The sequence below is a fragment of the Eleutherodactylus coqui genome, chromosome 3, assembly GCF_035609145.1.
Source record: "Eleutherodactylus coqui strain aEleCoq1 chromosome 3, aEleCoq1.hap1, whole genome shotgun sequence".
Taxonomy (NCBI): Eukaryota; Metazoa; Chordata; class Amphibia; order Anura; family Eleutherodactylidae; genus Eleutherodactylus; species Eleutherodactylus coqui.
In genome coordinates this window covers 151380255-151399994 of record NC_089839.1, presented here as the reverse complement: position 1 = coordinate 151399994, position 19740 = coordinate 151380255, and the positions used below count along the sequence as shown (strand labels likewise).

The following is a 19740-nucleotide window of genomic DNA, read 5'->3' as shown; positions in this document are numbered from 1 at the left end:
GACATACAAAATTCAAAAGTTTTTCCAATGTGCTTCCAGAATAAAGTAAACGAACGGAAATTTGTACACTATGTTTGCACATAATTTGAGATATTGCAGTTGAAGATGAGATTTAAAATTACTATTTTTTTTTTCCAAAATTTTTCTAATTTTGGCGCTAAATATACACAAATTCAGTCAGTCTATTTTTACAATATGTGGCAAAAAGCAATCTTAGAATTACTTGGATATGCAAAAACTTTACAGTTATGCTATGTTAAAGTGACACATGTCACAGATTGAAAAAAAAAAAAAGGCAACAATATTTACCTATTCCTCCCCAGTCTTCTTACTGCATCTTCTCCTCCCCGATCTTCTCCTGGCTCCTGCAGTCCGCCGGGTCACTTCGCCTCCAGCATGCTGTACCCTCTTCTTCCTGTGATGTTACACAGATTCTCGGCATTCTGCTTCTTGCAGGTCAGTGTACCCAGTCACTAGTGATGTAGCATTCACTGCCCAGCATGGAGCGCCGAGCTAATGCAGAGACTGCGCATGCACGCTGTTTTGCGACAATAGTGTATGAACACTCGCGGCGAGACAGTGCACATGCGCAGTCTCTGCGTCAGCTCAGCATTCCATGCTAGGCAGTGAACGCTACATCACTAGTGACGTAACGTACAATGCCCTGCAGGAAGGAGACTACAGAGAATGGACGCTCGATAACAGTAGGAAGAGGATGCGGCCGGCTTGCGTTTAGGTGACCCGGGGACTGCTGGAGCCAGGAGCCGCTAGGGGAGGAGAAGATGTGGCAAGACTGATTCCACGTGTATACATATTCAAAAGTGACGTCACTTCTTCATGTGGAAACGTGTCAGACGTTTTGCACCCTTACCGGTGGAGACGACTCATCTGACAGTTGTTGAAGGTGTATGGGCAGCTTAAGTGTCTTCATTGATGAGTCTTCAACGTGCTTCTCATCCCTTTTTTCTTCTACAAAGGACGGACTCTGAAATCTACGAGGACTCTGTAGAGCTTCAACAGTTCTTTATTAAGATAAGAGATGAACTTTGCAAAAACGGCGAGATTCTTCTTTCTCCAGCCTTGAGCTACACAACCAAACACCTCCACAATGATGTGGAGAAGGAAAAGAAGGAAAAGCTGCCAAAAGAATTAGAAGAAGACAAGGTCAAAAGAGAAGAGGAGAAGAAAGGTAAATACAGCATGTAGTGGTGTGCAAGAACTCGTGGCCAGGCTGTACACCATGTCATTAGGTTTGAGCTTCATGTCTATAAAGGAGCTACAAGTCCTCTGTCTCTGGAAGTTTTGCATTTAATTTGATGTTAAAAATAATAGATGGAATTATGACCTGTGATGAGCATAGTGATGACCACTGCCCAACATGGAGTATAGTGAAAGCTTTGGAGGGCCAGTTATTGGGATCGCCCATATAATCTGTGTAGGAAAACTACCATTTTCGAACGCTTGACTTTTGACTGAGGTTGTAACCCCTCATAAAGGGCCCTAAAACCTGAGAAAAAGAGGGGGCAGATTTGCTAAAACTGTCTAATAATTAGATATTGGAAGTTTACACTGTCTATTCTGTTTACCACCTATTAGTTTAGTATATGCCAGATTTTGCGCCCAAATTTTGGCACAGAATGTTGCATTTAGGTCATGACTTCTTACCACGAAGTGACCCCTTTTTCACCTGAAGCAGAGTAAAAAAAGTGTCTAAAGCACATCATAAATGTGACAGAAAGCATGAAAGACAGTGTGTGGCACAATTTCTACTATAAACATGGTGCGTCTTCAATAGTAAATCTGCTCCAATATATATCTTCATCTTAATGTTGTGGAATACTTATAACACATTAAGTTCGTGCCTGGAGAGCTTGTCCGCGCACACACAAGGGTGTCAGAGGAATGCCTCCACAACATTGCCATACTTCCATGGCTGCCCGATCCCCAGATTTATTTCCAATAGAACATGTATGGACCCATCTGGGAAGCCATCCACCACAGCCTTTGAGCTTACACAATCTACCGCAAATTTGGACCAATATGTCGCAGGATACCATACGAAACCTGTATTCCTCCATGCTCGCCTGTATCACCTCTCGATTCCAAACTAGACGCGGTACAACCGGGTACAAGAACCTCCATGTCCACCCATATTACATCTTGCATCAAAGCTAGAGGCGGCCCAACAGAGTACTAGAGCCTCCATGCCTACCTGTATCACATCTTGAATCCAAGCTAGAGACAGGCCAACGGAGTACTAGAACCTCCATGCTCCCCCCTCCCCCACCCCCTCCTTCCGTATCACATCTTGGATCAAAGCTAGAAGCGGTACAACAGGGTACAAAAGCCTGCATGCCTGCCTCTTCCATGTCTTGGATCCAAACTAGAGGCGGTACAACAAGGTACTACAGCCTCCATGCGCACCCATGTCACATTATGCATCCAAGCTAGAGGCGGTCCACTGGGCTAATAGAGCCTCCATGCCCACCAGAATCACATCTTGCATCCAAGCTAGAGGCGGCCCAACTGCGTACTAGAGCCTCCATGCCCGTATCTCATCCTGTATCCAAGTTAGAGGGGGTGCAACAGGGTACTAGAGCCTCCATGCCTGTCCGTATCACATTTTTGATCCAACCTAGAGGTGTTACAGCAGGGTACTAGAGCCTCCATGCCCGCCTGTATCACATCTTGTACCCTGGCTGATCGGGTGCCCACTGTCAGAGCCACATACATGAAGGTTAGAGTGTAAGCATCTGGCTCCAACCGCTGTATAGTGGCGGACGCTCATAATTGCAGGCTCAGCTTAAATTAAAAGTCAACAAGAACTGCGCCTTTAATTACCAGCATTGGCCACCAGACAGGTCAGAGCCAACTGCTTCTGCTCGACCTCTGCGTATTGCGGCGCTGACTGCTGATTCCCAATCAGATCACCCTAAGCAGCAGTCCCCAGCCAACCAACCTCTGATGACCTATCCTGAGGATGTCCTCAATAATATATGTGTGGAAACCCCCCTTTAAACTTGTATTATTATTTTTTTAACCCCTTTGTTAAGAAGCAGAAAAGAGTGAAGATCCTGGAGGAGTTTCTGGCCAGTCTGGACAATACCGAACCTACAGCCAAGACTGCAGCTTTAAGAACAGCATGTACCACGTTGGGGATTATGTGTATGTGGAGCCCGCGGAGGCCAACCTCCAGCCACATATTGTCTGCATTGAGCGCCTCTGGGAGGACAATGCAGGTAGGAATTTCAGTCTTTGCCTTTCCTTTATTGTATAATATTGTGTATATTTTTGTATTATATTGTTTAAGAGAGGAAAAAAAGTAACATGAAGAGGATGCATCGTTTTCAGTAAACCTAGATGATCAAAATGACTCTTTTAGGAAGCACTGATAGTAATTGATGTAAGGCCATAACATCTGTGGCTTCAGCTTCCCAGGTAAGCTGGCCATACACACAAGACAGCGGTCAGCCCAGCGTGGGTTCGGCCCTCACTTATTGTCATGTGTATGGCTAGCTGTAACTCTAATATGCCACTTTACATAAGATGTCAAAGAATCTTGGGGGGAGGAATGGTCATATGTACACACACATAAGATTGTCCGTTGATCCCACCATCGGATGCTTTTTCTGGTGTATGGTTAACTTTAGCCTGGTGACAGATGACCGTATGCCGGCCGCACATATGTGCCTGTAGGACGGACGAGTGTCCTGGCCTGACCAGAGCTACAAGCATCATAAGTTCCTGTGATGCTCGGAGTTCGGATCAAGAGACCCGCCGTCAGGCTGGGATATTTGTTTGTAATTACAGACCCATAAATGTGGCTTGAATATGTCCGCCTGTCACAGGCCTTGGTCTGTTCGCTGACGCAAGTTGCTTCATGCACAAGGGGACACGTGGTTAAAAAAAAAAAGTGGGTTTGAAAAATGTGATAATATTTTACTAAATTGTTATCATTGTTGCAGACCAAATGTTAACCCAGGCCCAATCATCCCTAATTGGGTTACATATCAAACTAACGGTTACAAAGCCTTCTAAGAAAAACTAAATATACTTGTAAATGTTGTCACCAAAGTACGAAAAGGACAAAAGGCACCTTTTATTTTGCAGGTGAGAAGTGGCTGTACGGCTGTTGGTTCTATCGTCCCAATGAAACCTTCCATCTTGCCACTCGTAAATTCTTAGAGAAGGAAGTGTTCAAGAGTGACTATTATAACAAGGTGCCTGTAAATAAAATCCTTGGCAAATGTGTCGTCATGTTTGTGAAGGTAAGAGTTGTTCCCATTGTTTTGTTTTTGTTTTTTTTTGGGGGGGTGGAGTAAAAATGTTGCAAAATTTAGTGCAAGGCACACGTGTACAAAAATGTGGTGGCTTTTTCAGTGATGTGCTACTGTGCAGCACTTTCCTGAAAAGGAGGCGTGGCTTGTTGGGAGGGGCGTCGCCACCCCAGACCGACACATTTATGTATAGCCCCTTTTGTTATTTCCCCCCCCCCCCTCCCCCCCCCCCTTAAAAAAATCATAACTCCTTTATTTATCCACCAACATCGCTGTATGAGGGCTTGTTTTTTGCAGGACGAGTTGTATTTTTCAATGGTGCTATTTTTTTAGTATACAATTTTTTTTATTTTTTTTTTCAAAGATGTTTAATTTTTTTTCAGTTATTTTCTGCGGTCATCTTGTGCGCGCAATAACTTTTTTATTTTTCCTTCAACGTACTTCAGCGAGGGCTCAATTTTTGCGGAATGTCCTGTAGTTTCCGTTAGTACTAATTCAGAATACATACAACTTTTTGATTGCTTTTTATTGCGTTTTTTCTGGGAGACAGGGTGGCTGAAAAAGTGCGTTTCTGGCTTTTTTTTTTTTTCGGACGACGTTCACCATGTAAATAATGGGGTAAATAATGTGCTACTTTGCTAGATCGGACTTTTATGGACGTGGCGGTACCAGATATGTATTTTTATTTTATTATTTAGACTTTTTAATTATAGATATAGCAAAAAGGGGGTGATTTAAACTTTTTTATTTTTTTTTTTACAATTAAAAAACTTTATTGCTTTTTTTTTTTCACTTTACTTTTAAGTCCCCCTGGGGGACTATAATGTGCGATACTTTGATCGCTCCTGCAGTATGACGTAATGCTATAGCATTACATCCTACTGCGTTCTGACAGGCAGCCTATCAAGCCATTCCCCTTTCAGAAGGTCCCCGGCAGCCATGACACCTGCATGGCTCCCCCGATCTCACCGTCGGGGATGCCGTACGGGACCCCCGAACAGTATTCAGGGGCTTTAAATGCCGCTGTCAGAACCGTTTAAAGGGACCTGTGACCTCTCTGCATACATGCCCCGATGCTCCAGGACGTAAATGTACATCCTGGAGCGGGAAGGGGATAGTTTATACCAAAAACTAACTATGCCAGAAATGTACTGCAGCTGTCCTACATTTCTATGAAAGCGCACGGAGGAGTCAGTAACGCCTAAGATGTGAAGAGACATGCACCTTTTATTTATTGGCATATTGTACACCAGCAGAGTTTAAGATTGGCATTAGAAACACTGATTTTTATAAATTTACCCCATTGTGTCATCCATGTTCGAAGTCTAAGCTGGTGCTGCTCGTGTGTTTCTGTGGTTCCAAGTGTTTTATTACCTGTTTGTTGATTTGTGTTCATTTTCTAACTGAACAGGAATACTTCAAAATCTGCCCCGAAAACTTTAGAGATGAAGATGTGTACGTGTGCGAGTCCCGGTATTCTGCCAAAACCAAATCCTTTAAGAAGATTAAGCTGTGGACAATGCCGGTCAGCTCCGTGCGCTTCAGGCCCAGGGACATTCCTCTGCCCGTTGTGAGAGTGGCCTCAGTATTTGCACATAAAGATAAGGTAGATGAAGATGCAGCCTCAGAAAACATGGAGGACACAAAGGACGAGGATATCACGATCTGCTTGGAAAAGGTTAGATTTCCTCTGCATTGGTGTTCGGTTGGCGTAAATGTGTTTCATTACAACTGCTATAGTTTTTTCAGTCTTTCTCATCAATGGATCAATTTTTCTTTTTCTTTCTAGGATAAGGAAGACGTTCCTGTTGATATGCCCAATGGGGAACCTGGTTGCCACTATTACGAGCAGCTTCGGTACAACGACATGTGGCTGAAGGTTGGAGATTGTGTGTTTATAAAGTCACATGGCTTGGTTAGGCCAAGGGTGGGCAGGTAAGGAAATCTGTTTTCACACTGGTGCATAAAGTGGATAAAATGACCATTGTTGTAGTTCTGTATGCAATTTTGAACTTTTGTTAAAATATACACTACCGTTCAAAAGTTTGGGGTCACATTGAAATGTCCTTATTTTTGAAGGAAAAGCACTGTACTTTTCAATGAAGATAACTTTAAACTAGTCCTAACTTTAAACAAATGCACTCTATACATTGCTAATGTGGTAAATGACTATTCTAGCTGCAAATGTCTGGTTTTTTGTGCAATATCTACAAAGGTGTATAGAGGCCCATTTCCAGCAACTATCACTCCAGTGTTCTAATGGTACAATGTGTTTCCTCATTGGCTCAGAAGGCTAATTGATGATTAGAAAACCCTTGTGCAATCATGTTCACACATCTGAAAACAGTCTAGCTCGTTACAGAAGCTACAAAACTGACCTTCCTGTGAGCAGATTGAGTTTCTGGAGCATCACATTTGTGGGGTCAATTAAACGCTCAAAATGGCCAGGAAAAGAGAACTTTCATCTGAAACTCGACAGTCTATTCTTGTTCTTAGAAATGAAGGCTATTCCATGCGAGAAATTGCTAAGAAATTGAAGATTTCTTACAACGGTGTGTACTACTCCCTTCAGAGGACAGCACAAACAGGCTCTAACCAGAGTAGAAAAAGAAGTGGGAGGCCGCGTTGCACAACTAAGCAAGAAGATAAGCACATTAGAGTCTCTAGTTTGAGAAACAGACGCCTCACAGGTACCCAACTGGCATCTTCATTAAATAGTACCCGCAAAACACCAGTGTCAACATCTACAGTGAAGAGGCGGCTGCGGGATTTTGGGCTTCAGGGCAGAGTGGCAAAGAAAAAGCCATATCTGAGACTGGCCAATAAAAGAAAAAGATTAAGATGGGCAAAAGAACACAGACATTGGACAGAGGAAGACTGGAAAAAAGTGTTGTGGATGGATGAATCCAAGTTTGAGGTGTTTGGATCACAAAGAAGAACGTTTGTGAGACGCAGAACAAATGAAAAGATGCTGGAAGAATGCCTGACGCCATCTGTTAAGCATGGTGGAGGTAATGTGATGGTCTGGGGTTGCTTTGGTGCTGGTAAGGTGGGAGATTTGTACAGGGTAAAAGGGATTCTGAATAAGGAAGGCTATCACTCCATTTTGCAACGCCATGCCATACCCAGTGGATAGCGCTTGATTGGAACCAATTTCATCCTACAACAGGACAATGACCCTAAACACACCTCCAAATTGTGCAAGAACTATTTACAGCAGAAGCAGGCAGCTGGTATTCTATCGGTAATGGAGTGGCCAGCGCAGTCACCAGATCTGAACCCCATTGAGCTGTTGTGGGAGCAGCTTGACCGTATGGTACGCCAGAAGTGCCCATTCAACCAATCCAACTTGTGGGAGATGCTTCTAGAAGAGTGGGGTGCAATTTCACAAGCTTACCTCAACAAATTAACAGCTAGAATGTCAAAGGTGTGCAATGCTGTAATTGCTGCAAAAGGAGGATTCTTTGACGAAAGCAAAGTTTGATGTAAAAACAATGTTATTTCAAATACAAATCATTATTTCTAACCTTGTCAATGTCTTGACTCTATTTTCTATTCATTTCACAACGCATGGTGGTGAATAAGTGTGACTTTTCATGGAAAACACAAAATTGTTTGGGTGACCCCAAACTTTTGAACGGTAGTGTATACATTTTTTTATTATTATTGTTAGCCGTTTAGACATTCGCTACCCTAAAGGCGAGCTCCCTCCATGTTTTTTGTTTTGCACTGCTTCTTTCAGTTGTCTTATATTTATGCCAGTATCAGCTTTGACGGTATCAAGCCAATTTTATTCTTTAGTGGCCGTCTTCTTTTGCCGCTGATCAGTCCAAGCATTATAGATTTTTCTAGTGGCTCTGCTTGCATTACATGGCCAAAATCCATGAGCCTGAGTCCGGTCATCTTGTCCTCCATGAGCCTGAGCCCATTTATTTTATTTTATTTTTTATTAGAAGTTATAACTAGAGATGAGCGAGCGTACTCGGAAAAGCACTACTCGCTCGAGTAATTTGCTTTATCCGAGTATCGCTGTGCTCGTCCCTGAAGATTCGGGTGCCGCTGCGGCTGACAGGTGAGTCGCAGCGGGGAGCAGGGGAGAGCGGGCGGGAGAGAGGGACAGAAAGATCTCCCCTCCGTTCCTCCCCGCTCTCCCCTGCAGCTCCCCGCTCCGTGCCGGCACCCGAATCTTCAGGGACGAGCACAGCGATATTCGGATAAAGCAAATTACTCGAGCGAGTAGTGCTTTTCCGAGTACGCTCGCTCATCTCTAGCTATAACCCCTTACCAGTCATATTTGAAATTTAAAAATCCCTCCTGCAAATGCCACTTTTTATTGTAGAATTTTAATTTATGTCTCAAGTAAATATAGTTGGCACATAACTCGTCTGCCTTAAATGCTGCCCTTAGTGATGTAGTGAATGCTAACTTTAAGGACCAGAAAAAAATATTTCCATCTTGTTCCACCAGTCATAACTTTTTTTTTAAATCTTGTAATTTTATGTAGCTACAGGAGATCTTGTATTTTGCAGCACAAGTTGTATTTTTTGATTAATACAGATGCATTGATTATTTTTTTCTTACTAATAAAACATTCTGTAACAGAAAAAATATTTTTTTCCTTTAAAAGTTAAGTAACTGGGTTATAGAGTTAATAAAAGCCTATTTAAGTACAGAAGGTTGAAAAGATGAACAGGTGCTCATTTAACCTCTCCTTTTCTGGGGATAAAAAAAAGACCTGCATGTGTGACAATCAGAGAGCAAGTTTGTTCTCTGATTGAAAAGTGTGGTTTATAACATGGTCAAAAGCCTATATTACTTCCTTTTATGGGGTGATCTGAAGCCTTTAAAACACAGGCTGGATACTGACAGATCCTTTCTCCCTCCCTGCTTGTTTTCTGGTCTCTGCACACCTGAAGTGACAACTGCAAGATTAGTACATGCAGCTCTCACTTCAACCTGCTCTGCATCTGCCTAGAACTGGGCTACTGCTGCTGCTTTCGTCTTACTTAAAAGTCAAGAGACCAATACCACAGTGGTAGCCCCATGCTAGGCAGATATACAGCCGTTAGAATAGTACTTTTCTTGGGCAAAACTGTTAGGTGTCCAAAAGGCTTCTCCAATGACTATAAAGGAAAAGTATAGAAAATAACTAGAGGATATGTGTGAACACTCACTAGCAGGACTTGCATTGCATACAATTACCATGTAAAGGACTACAGTTCCAATAATTATTTTCCTCTCTCACAAGCTGTGCCTCTGTACTCGGGATCTGTGGAGGTCTCAGTAGTGATCAGCATGTTTTCACTTATCCTGTGAACAGGGAATAACTTGTAATTGTGGTACAACCTCTTTAACAGTTGAAAATGTAGTGTTTGGTCAGAGTCAATGGAGCTAGTCCCAGCATATGTACCAAAACATTGTTAAACATTCACTTTTTTTTGGTGGTAGACACATTTCTGAAGGCGAATAAGCAGGTTTATCCTTCATGTAAATTGTTCTAGATCACCAAATCTGAACTTGGCATAAAAGATTTTAATCACATTTTGTAATATTCTACATTTTTAGAATCGAAAAAATGTGGCTTCGAGATGGAGCAGCCTATTTCTATGGCCCAATATTTATTCATCCCGAGGAGACCATTCATGAGCCAACCAAGATGTTCTACAAGAAAGAAGTGTTCTTGAGTAACTTAGAAGAAACCTGCCCCATGACCTGCATTTTAGGTGAGTGTGCCTGCTTTCTAGGTACAATCAGGTACTTGTACTAGAGTTTCATTATATCAGAAGTTGAGATTTAACCCTTTCCAGTCCAATGTCGGGCCTGCCCCGACATCATCATTTTCCTCCACAGCTCCGATGCAGGAGTGCATCTGCACCCGATCGGCAGACACATCGGGTGCAGATACACTTGTGCACTGGTCCCCATCGAGGACCCCCTAGGAGAAGGCAGAAAGGGTTTTTAAACCTTTCTGCCTTCTCCTTTACACATTACATAGCGCTCAATTAGCGCTATGTAATGCACGGAGATTCCGGCCGGCCGGCGATCATGTGACCGCCGGTGTTACCTGACCCCCGGCGGTCACATGAACTCCGAGCCGGGAGCCTGCACCGTGGGACCTGCTTACCTGACCGCCGTCTTGCGCGTTCTCCTTCTGTCTCCCGACCCGGCGATCATGTGACCGCTAGGTGCCACCTGACCCCAGCGGTCACATGATCGCCGAGCCGGGAGGCAGAAGGAGAATGCGGAAGACGCCTGACAGGTAAGCAGGTCCCTCCACGGTGCAGTGAGCACCTGCACCCTCCTGAACTCTGTCAGTTCAGGAGGGTGCAGGGAAAATGTATTTTTTCTCACCCATTTTCCCCAGCTCCAATTTATTTGGAGCTGGGGAGAATGGGTGAGAAAAAATAAATGGATTGGAAAGGGTTAACGCAGTCTTCCAGTTTTAAACTAAAATTTGACTATACCTTTCTGATGTATAGTCAACATACCTAGTGTCCTCCTTAGTGTCTGTTCTGCCTTCATTCCTCGACTCTGGCCCTCTGTTCCACTTTTAACAACATGGCCGCTGCTTTCTCAGACTTACTCATTTAAAATGCCAAAGAAAAGTTTAAGACCACACACACTCTCCACTGCCCTTGGATGGACCAGTTGCAGTTGGAAACCTATGATGAGACTTGCAGGGTAAAACACAGACGAGATGGCCCACCTGAGGATAGTGGATCTGTCACAAGTGTCTGTTTTATTTTGAAAATCAATTTTAAAAAATTCTATGCTTACCTATTCCTCCCCCGTCAGTCTATTTACCCTTTTAAATAAAAAATAAAATAAAACAACAAAATCTGCTCAACAGCATACAGATGATGTCACTTCCTGCAGGAGCGAGGTCCAAACTTCTTGTTTTAAGGTTCCCAGTAACGTGTCAAGTCCCAGAGCACGAGATCTCATGTTCTGACCCGAGTGCCATTTATTATATTAATTCCTTACTGCTGCAGCCCTTTTTGTTTTGTGTTTTTTTTCATTTTTCCATCACAATTTAAAATGAAAACCAAAAAAAAACACCTTTTTTTTTCCAGTTACATAGATAGCTGTTGGAGGGCTTGCTTTCCTTTTCTGGACGAGATGTATTTTTAAATGGTACTATTCAACCTGCAATATAATGTATTAGAAAAATGTAAATAATTACTAATTAAGGTGAAATAGAAAAAAATGTAATTGCACCATTTATATTTTTCAGGAGAGGGTAGCTGTATTTACAATGTTTACAGTGCAGTGAAACTGACATGTTCTCTATATCTTGTGGGTCAGTACAATTACACTGTAGAAAAAAAAAAATCAATACTCACCTCCCGCTGCACTGCTGCAGGCTGTCGCTCCCCCCTCCACGCCGACAGAGCATTCCTTTCTGGATGTGGGGCTTGATGTCCTTGAATGGCTGTGATTGGTTAACCCAGCACCGGCTTTCATTGCCTGAATCTGCGCTGAGTTAGCCAATCAGAGCATTAGCTTTCTGGAGGTGGGGCATTCAAGCCCCACATCCAGAAAGCAATGCTCTGTCGGTGTGGAGGAGGGAGTGACAGCCTGCAGGAGGCGAGTATTGATTTTTTTTCTACAGTGTATTCCCGGCATACAAGTCAACAGTTGGGGTCGTCTTAAATGCCCAGTCGTCTTATACACCGGAAAATACGGTATTTATTTTCTGTAATTTAAAATGCTTTTTTCTTTTAGTCTTAACAGAGGACTTGAACTTGTGATTGCTTATGTAGTAGACTGCAATATGACGGCGTTGGATTATACTTTTAATAGACAAACAATCACGGCAGACCTTCAGAAGGCCCCTGGCTGCCATGACACCCCAACAGCACCCTGTGATCTCATGGTGGGGGTGGGGCATTTGGGACATTTCTAACCTGATCAGGACATTTTGAATGCCACTGTCAACATTTACAGCAGCAATTAATGGGTTAACAGCTGAAACCGGAATGTTTGAACCCAGCTGTTTCTGCGAAGAGCTTGGTCATCGGCATGCTGTTTTGTGGGGTGGGGGAGGGGGGGTTGTGGGTCATATTAAAAGGAAAAAAAACTTAAAAAAAATAGAGGGGTTTACAATTTAATGGTCATGCACTTTGTCTTGGCCGGTCCGGATTATAAATGTCTGTTTACTTCTATTTGCTTGTTGGTTGCACTGATACATTTGGTGCCACAGGATCAAAATCCTCATTAATAAGAGTATCTAATGTTTTCTTGCCTTTTCTAGGAAAGTGCGCGGTTTTATCTTTCAAGGATTTCCTGTCTTGTCGTCCAACTGAAATTCCTGAAAATGATGTACTACTGTGTGAGAGTCGCTATAACGAGAGTGACAAGCAAATGAAGAGATTTAAAGGGTTAAAAAGGTTTTCCCTGTCCGCCAAGGTTGTGGATGATGAAATCTATTATTTCAGGTAAAATACAACTATAACTTTGTTGCTGGGTAGATTTGAAGTGAGCATTGGTAGATGTCAGAATGTCAAATATTTCATTACCATGAAACCCCCTTGATCTGGCGCCCAGAATTCCTGTAATGGTTTCAGGCTACAAGCACAAATGTAGGAGGATCAAACCTCAAAGCATTGGGTCACCATTGGCTATGACCCCAGTAGTAGTAATGTTATCTGGCAGTTTACGTCTAGTAGTGTAATGGACCCTACTCATTTTTTATTTTTTTATTCAACTGAACTAGTAAGAAGAAAGTAATAACCAAAAATCTCATAATCAACCCAAATAATAAAACAAAAATTGCCATTACCTGAAACTGCTATTGATTTCACTAAGGAAAACGATCAAGGGATTATGAATTTGACATTAGAATCAAACTGGGATCATGTATCATTCTGGTCCTGAATGGACCATGGTCATGTTCAGCTGGTGCATCATCTACTACCTTGGCTGTGAGGGAGTGATGTAATTAGCAATTAAAGGACTACTTCGGTGAAAATACATTTTTCCATCTCTGCCCCCCTCACCTGATTGCCTGTCCACTCTGGAGGTCTCCTATGTAGAATTGTAATCCTTTCCATGCAGTGCAGACTTTTACTTTCACATCAATCCCATGATGCATCAGCACAGCATTGCATGAGCAGCTTTAGGGTGCATTCAGACGACCGTATATCGGCTGGGTTTTCACGCTGGCCGATATATGGCGTCTCTCTCTGCAGGGGGCGGAGGCTGGAAGAGCCAGAAGCAGTGTTCCTGCCCCCTCTCTGCCTCCTCTCCACCCCTCTGCACTATTTGCAATGAGAGGAGGCGGGGCTAAGTTCCAGGAAATAGCTCCACCCCCGCCTCTCCTCATTGAAAATAGTACAGGGGGGTGGAGAGGAGGCAGAGAGGGGGCGGGAGCTCAGAGCACTGCTCCCGTCTCTTCCAGCCTCCTCCCCCTGCAGAGAGAGATGCCGTGTATCGAATGGGTGTGAAAACTCAGCCGATATACGGTCGTCTGAATGCACCCTTAGACTGTATTATTACATTCTGTATTCACCTAAATAAGCTACAGACCATAATATACAGTCATCTCAGAGCTGTCATCTCCTCTATTATAACTGTGTGATCATCATCAGTAACTGTGATCAGTGTGTCCGTGTCCCCCTGTAAGCAGTATCAGTGATAGTCCATGTAATAGCATCACACAGCCTGACTGAAAAACTGAGCACTTAAGCCCAAGTAGATCAGAGCTGGTCAGAATATAGATCACATGACCACCTGAGATAAAAAGGGCCAGGAGTTTCGGACAGAAAGGAATAACTGACTAAGGTAATACTAGCTCACTTATATATACTTGGGGGATAGCTGCATAATGAATGAATAATTAAAATCACCGGAGTGGCCCTTTAAATGCCAAGAGCTGAATGGTTATAATTGTTATATTTTCCATCTAATCCCACTGGTAGCTACTAGAAGCATCCTCCCGCCATTCCATGTAGTTACTGAGGGACCAGCACTAGTTCAGGGGATCTGGTGCTTCTAGGAGGCAAGGATTATTTACAGTCCATTGGTCCTGTTTCCAATAGTGATTGTAAGTGCTGGTATAGGGGGAATTGGAGCATTGTATCCAGCTTTATTAGTGTTTCTGCAAGTGGCACTAATTTTAGATGTCATATATTTCTACCTGTTTGATTTGACTCTTTTCATAGTAAGTAGGTGCGAGTAAGGAGACATTTACATGAACCTGGTGCTGAATCTTAAAGGGGTTGTCCCGCGCCGAAACGGGTTTTTTTTTTTTCAACCCCCCCCCCCCTCCCCGTTCGGCGCGAGACAACCCCGATGCAGGGACGTACAGAAAGCTTACCGGAGCGCTTACCTTAATCCCTGCGCTCCGGTGACTTCTATACTTACCTGTGAAGATGGCCGCCGGAATCCTCTTCTTCCGTGGACCGCAGCTCTTCTGTGCGGTCCATTGCCGATTCCAGCCTCCTGATTGGCTGGAATCGGCACGTGACGGGGCGGAGCTACACGGAGCCGGCATCCTGCACGAAAGGCTCCATAGAAGAAAGCAGAAGACCCGGACTGCGCAAGCGCGGCTAATTTGGCCATCGGAGGGCGAAAATTAGTCGGCACCATGGAGACGAGGACGCCAGCAACGGAGCAGGTAAGTAAAAAACTTTTTATAACTTCTGTATGGCTCATAATTAATGCACAATGTATATTACAAAGTGCATTAATATGGCCATACAGAAGTGTATAGACCCACTTGCTGCCGCGGGACAACCCCTTTAATACCTAGAAATGGGTATTTGTTAAGGTATAATACGTATAGGTAGATGGGTAATAGTAGGGATTGATGGCAAATCTGTATAATTGCAATTCTGCTTGTTTTCTTAGGAAACCTATTGTTCCTCAAAAAGAGCCATCTCCACTCTTGGAAAAAAAGATCCAAGATTTGGAGGCAAAATTTGCAGAATTGGAAGGTGGTGACGATGACATTGAAGATATGGGAGATGATGATGGAGAGATGTTGGACGCCCCAAGTCTTCCACAACTTCAAACCCCCTTGTCTGGTGAATTAGATCTCATGCAATACACTCCTCAACAGGTAAAGTAAAGCTAGTCTGGGAGAATACACTAATCTACTCTGTACCCAAGCAGTGTTGATGGGTTTATGTTGTTGAGAAGTACATACAGCCCTCATCAGGCTTGCACTTTATGTAATGTCCAGATACCATACAACCAAAACTTCAGACCAGGTTTAACTTATCTTTATCCCCCAGGGCCATAAAGTGGACTTAACATTAAATATTGGAAGTGATATGGTTCTATGTTTTATTCCCCCTGTTAACTCATTGTGCAGGTAACATGTTTATTGTTTGTCTGTAGTGCTCACACTGAAAATGGACAACGCTTATGACTAGAATTGTTTAAGTGGGATTTACCATTTTTTGTTTTAATGGGGTTCTGTACTTGTGTAACTATAGCTCAAAAATTATGACCAATATATACTTTTTAGTTCTCCTTCTGATCTGACTATACTGGTGCATATTATGCTTTGCCCTAAGATTGCCGTGGTAGCATCAGTAGAGTAACTCTTCTGTGCATGGACATCCTGTCTTGATTTAGCTACCATGGTACCCCGAGAGATAGCTTAAAGCATATTTGCACTTTTAGATGACTTTTCAGAATAAGCTGCAGTGTGTACATGGAGAATAACACTATATGTTCGACCATTATTTGACTTGCATTCTACATTTTTCCCAGTTTTTCTCTCTGCAGGCCTCCTTGATTTAATGGGCTAGTCTCTCCACAGACACCTCTTCTATGTAAGAGCTCTGCTAAAATTGGCTGATTATCCCGATCCGGCTCATCAAGTTATCTGCAGCAGTTTACTTTACCAAACTTCTAGAGAATCTCCCTAGTGGGTGACCTATAGAGTTATAGATGTGGCCAATTAGATGAATAGCCCGAGTCCACCATAGTGAGTGTCACTGCTTGTTAGCAGAGTCCCCACCATTCAGGACCCCGGAGTGGAGAGCCACTAACGCCTCAATACACAAGTGCCTCTGAAGTAGTCGTGAACTTTTTTGTTTCTTGTATTAACACAGCTGGTACATTATACCAGATTTTGTTTTGGTGGGTGGATTAAAAAAAATCCAAGTGAAAACCACTTTGGTCCAGATAGTCTATCATTCTGTACAACTAATGAAGTAAAAAGGCTTTTCCATTTTCCGTGTGATGCGCTGTCATTAGCAGGGTGCTTTTTGCTCATGGCATTATAAGTTGGGGCTCCATGTTTGTTGCAGAGGCTTTGCCGCTTGGACTGAATAAAGAAAAGCAGCAATACCACGTACATACATGTTGTGTCATCGCTCATGCAATTCCCTGTCTGAACGTAGAGTTTTTTTTTCTTACAAATGCAAAATTTTTTTTTGTTAATCCTTTTACAATTGGTGTTTTAAAACACTAAATCAGGCGACCGCACAACCACAACCAAGCTCCCCCCGATGTACCGACGACCTGACGCCAGGAGTCAGGCTGCCCTCCCCTCCCTCATTGACGCAAGGGGGAACCCTAACAGAGGCAGAACCCACTGAGACACCCAGTGACAAACAAACGAAAGATGGCGAACCAGGGGAGACAGTGGACAGCAAATTACCCAAACAGTTGTTAGACAACGGAAAGGTAAATTTTGAGAGCCAAGGTCAGGCCCACTATTGTTTTCCGGTATTTAGATTATAGTTATCTCTTCTTTCTGGGGTGGGAGGGCCGATTGCGTGGTATTGCTGCTTTGTCGTGGCTGTGCTTGCAGATCTGCTGAATGTCTTCCTAGCTTGTTGCTTTTTTTCCCTTTATGTGTCTCCATTTCCTAGATCTCATCTAACATAGAACCATACCGAAACTGTCCACTCTCTAACCACAGATCTAGCCTAAGATTGTCTGGTGTTGGCAACAGCCACCAAAGAAAAGGCTTTTCCACTGGGTTTCAGTAATTCTAAATTCTTATTTTCTATTTATATATAAAGAGTCGGGTTACTTTTTAGAACATTTTGAACAAAATATCTAACGTTTTCTCCATTTTAGTCAACACCAAAATCTGGCAAGAACAGCACTAAGAAAGAAGGAGGCAAGAGGAAGATTAACATGAGCGGTTACATCCTTTTCAGTAGTGAAATGAGGGCAGTTATAAAAGCTCAACATCCAGACTACTCTTTTGGTGAACTTAGCAGATTAGTAGGAACTGAGTGGAGGAACCTTGAGGCCACAAAGAAAGCCGATTATGAAGGTAAAATATGGATCTGATTCCATCTCGACCTCCCTTCAGAATCCACCTGTGCAGACATCCATGCTATAGATTTAATCAACACAAGGAGGTGCCATCATAATCCCTATATCCCTGACCTGTATGCATTCAAGCCTTAAAGACGCCCCCCCCCCTTCATTTTTGTTTTTGCCTACCCCCTTTTAGAAGACCATAACTCTTTTTATTTATTCATCGATGTACCGTCCCCGTCGCCCCTCCCCCCGGAAAATAAGCCCCACCTTTTTTATCAGGAAGTTGGGGGGGGGGGGGGAGTGTTCAATATAAGCCTTCCTGGAAAATAAGCCCTAGCTATACTAGGTTAAAAAAAATAAAATAAAAAACAATACTCACTTAGTCATTGGCATCCGTGTCCCTCATGCTGCTCTTCGGCGCTGCAGCAGGCTGCAGTCCTCAGCGCTGACAGGATTCTCTTCTGGTGACGGGGCTTTAATCCTCCGCCTCTGGGAAGAGAGCGCTGTGACTGGATCAAACGGCAGCCAATCGAAGCCGACGGTTGATTATTCACAGCCATTCAGTGTTGGTTCATCAAGCAGCTGCTCTGATTGTCTGGCACTTAATCCAATCACAGCGCTTGCTGGAGGCGGGGTATTCAAAGCCCCGCCACCAGAAGAGAATCCTGTCAGCACTGAGAACTGCAGCAGCGTGGGGACCAGAGCAAGGGACACAGATAGCGGCGGCTAGGTGAGTATTGCTTTTTTTTACCTTTTTGCTTATACTCATCCAGCCGCTGGCGTCTGTGTCCCTCGCTCTGGTCCCTACGCTGCTGCAGTTCTCGGCACTGACAATATTATCTTCTGTTGACGGGGCTTTGAATACCCTGTCTCCAGTAAGCACTGTGATTGGATCGAGTGCCAGCCAATCAGAGCCAGCGCTCGAAGAACCAATCACAGCGTTTACCGGAGCTGGGTTATTTAAAGCCCTGTTACCAAGCGAAAGGAATCCTGTCAGCGCTGAGGACTGCAGCAGCGCGGGGACTAATGCGAGGAACACAGATGCCGGCGGCTGGGTAAGTATTAGACACCCCCCGAAAATAAGACACTGTGCCTCTTTTGAGGCAAAAATTCATATAAGACAACGTCTTATTTTCAGGGAAACAGTAGCTGTATGAGGGCTTTTTTTTGCGAGAAGAGTTGTATTTTTCAATGGCACTATTTAATGTACCGTATAATGTACTGAAAAACTTTAAAAAAATTTTTAAAAGTGGAGTGAGATGGAAAAAAAAAACTAATTCCGCCATCTTTGGGTGTGCCTTGTTTCTACAGCACACATACTGCAACAAAAATGACATCACTTTATTCTATGGGTCAGCAGAATTATTTTGATACCAAATTTATGTTTGTTTGTTTTTTTCTTTTGTTTGCTGTACTATTATTTTTTTCCAGAGATATTCTATTTTTTTTTTTACATTTTCTACCGCCATCTTCTGATAGTCCTAACTTTTTTGTCTTTTTCTGTCAACACGGTTGTGCGAGGGCACATTTTTTGAGGGACGTCCTGTAGTTTCTATTAGTACCATTTGATCGCTTTTTATTACATTTTTCTTGGAGACAGTGTGACCAAAAAAGCGCAATTCTGGCATAGATTTTATTTCCATTTAATGTTCACCGTGCGGGGTAAATAATGTCTTACGTTGATAGATCAGACTTTTACAGTTCCCATAGGGGACAAGAATTTCGATGATTTGATCTCTCCTGCAGTATGATGAAATGCCATAGCATTACATTATACCGCGATCTGACAGGCAATGTATCAAGCTGTTAGAATTGATGGTGGCATTTAAAGGATTAACAGCTCCGATCAGCAGCGCTACTTATCGGAGCTGTTGTGGACAGATGTCTGCTGTAAGAAACAGTCAGCATCTGCGTTGTATGGAGCAGGATTGACCCCCGATCCCCTCCATACAAACCCCTAACATCCAGGATGTAACTGTACGACCTGAAGCGTTAAGGGGTTAAATATAGCTTACCTACCCAAAAACATGTTGTGGTCAAAAACATTGACCTAGCGCTATACCTCTGTTCTAGTGTCCTATATTGAAAGAACAGTAAGGTACTTGAATAGGACTCATGGATGCGGTTGCGGTACATGATAGTATGGCGCAGAGGCCCCCGGGGGGTCTTAGGACATTGATTTTAATTTTGTGCTGTGACCTCCTATAAGAAATAGAGTGTAAAACCCAAT

At 43.2% G+C, this 19740-nt stretch overlaps 1 protein-coding gene across 9 annotated transcripts in view; it reads left to right on the top strand.

The window, feature by feature from the left end:
- The window catches only part of LOC136621106 (protein polybromo-1-like), a 106955-nt gene that overhangs the window by 64585 nt on the left and 22630 nt on the right, over nt 1-19740 (top strand). For 2 of the 9 annotated variants that reach the window (XM_066596349.1, XM_066596346.1), the window contains exons 17-26: nt 978-1189; nt 3054-3239; nt 4111-4268; nt 5689-5955; nt 6067-6212; nt 9843-10000; nt 12532-12715; nt 15129-15339; nt 16710-16919; nt 17319-17520. The exons of 1 other annotated variant lie outside the window; for it this stretch is intronic. In XM_066596349.1, the coding sequence (XP_066452446.1) occupies nt 978-1189; nt 3054-3239; nt 4111-4268; nt 5689-5955; nt 6067-6212; nt 9843-10000; nt 12532-12715; nt 15129-15339; nt 16710-16919; nt 17319-17520 (1934 nt within the window). The remainder of the gene's footprint in view (nt 1-977; nt 1190-3053; nt 3240-4110; nt 4269-5688; nt 5956-6066; nt 6213-9842; nt 10001-12531; nt 12716-15128; nt 15340-16709; nt 16920-17318; nt 17521-19740) is intronic. 6 more of the 9 variants (XM_066596354.1, XM_066596351.1, XM_066596350.1 and 3 more) reach the window with 4 other exon arrangements.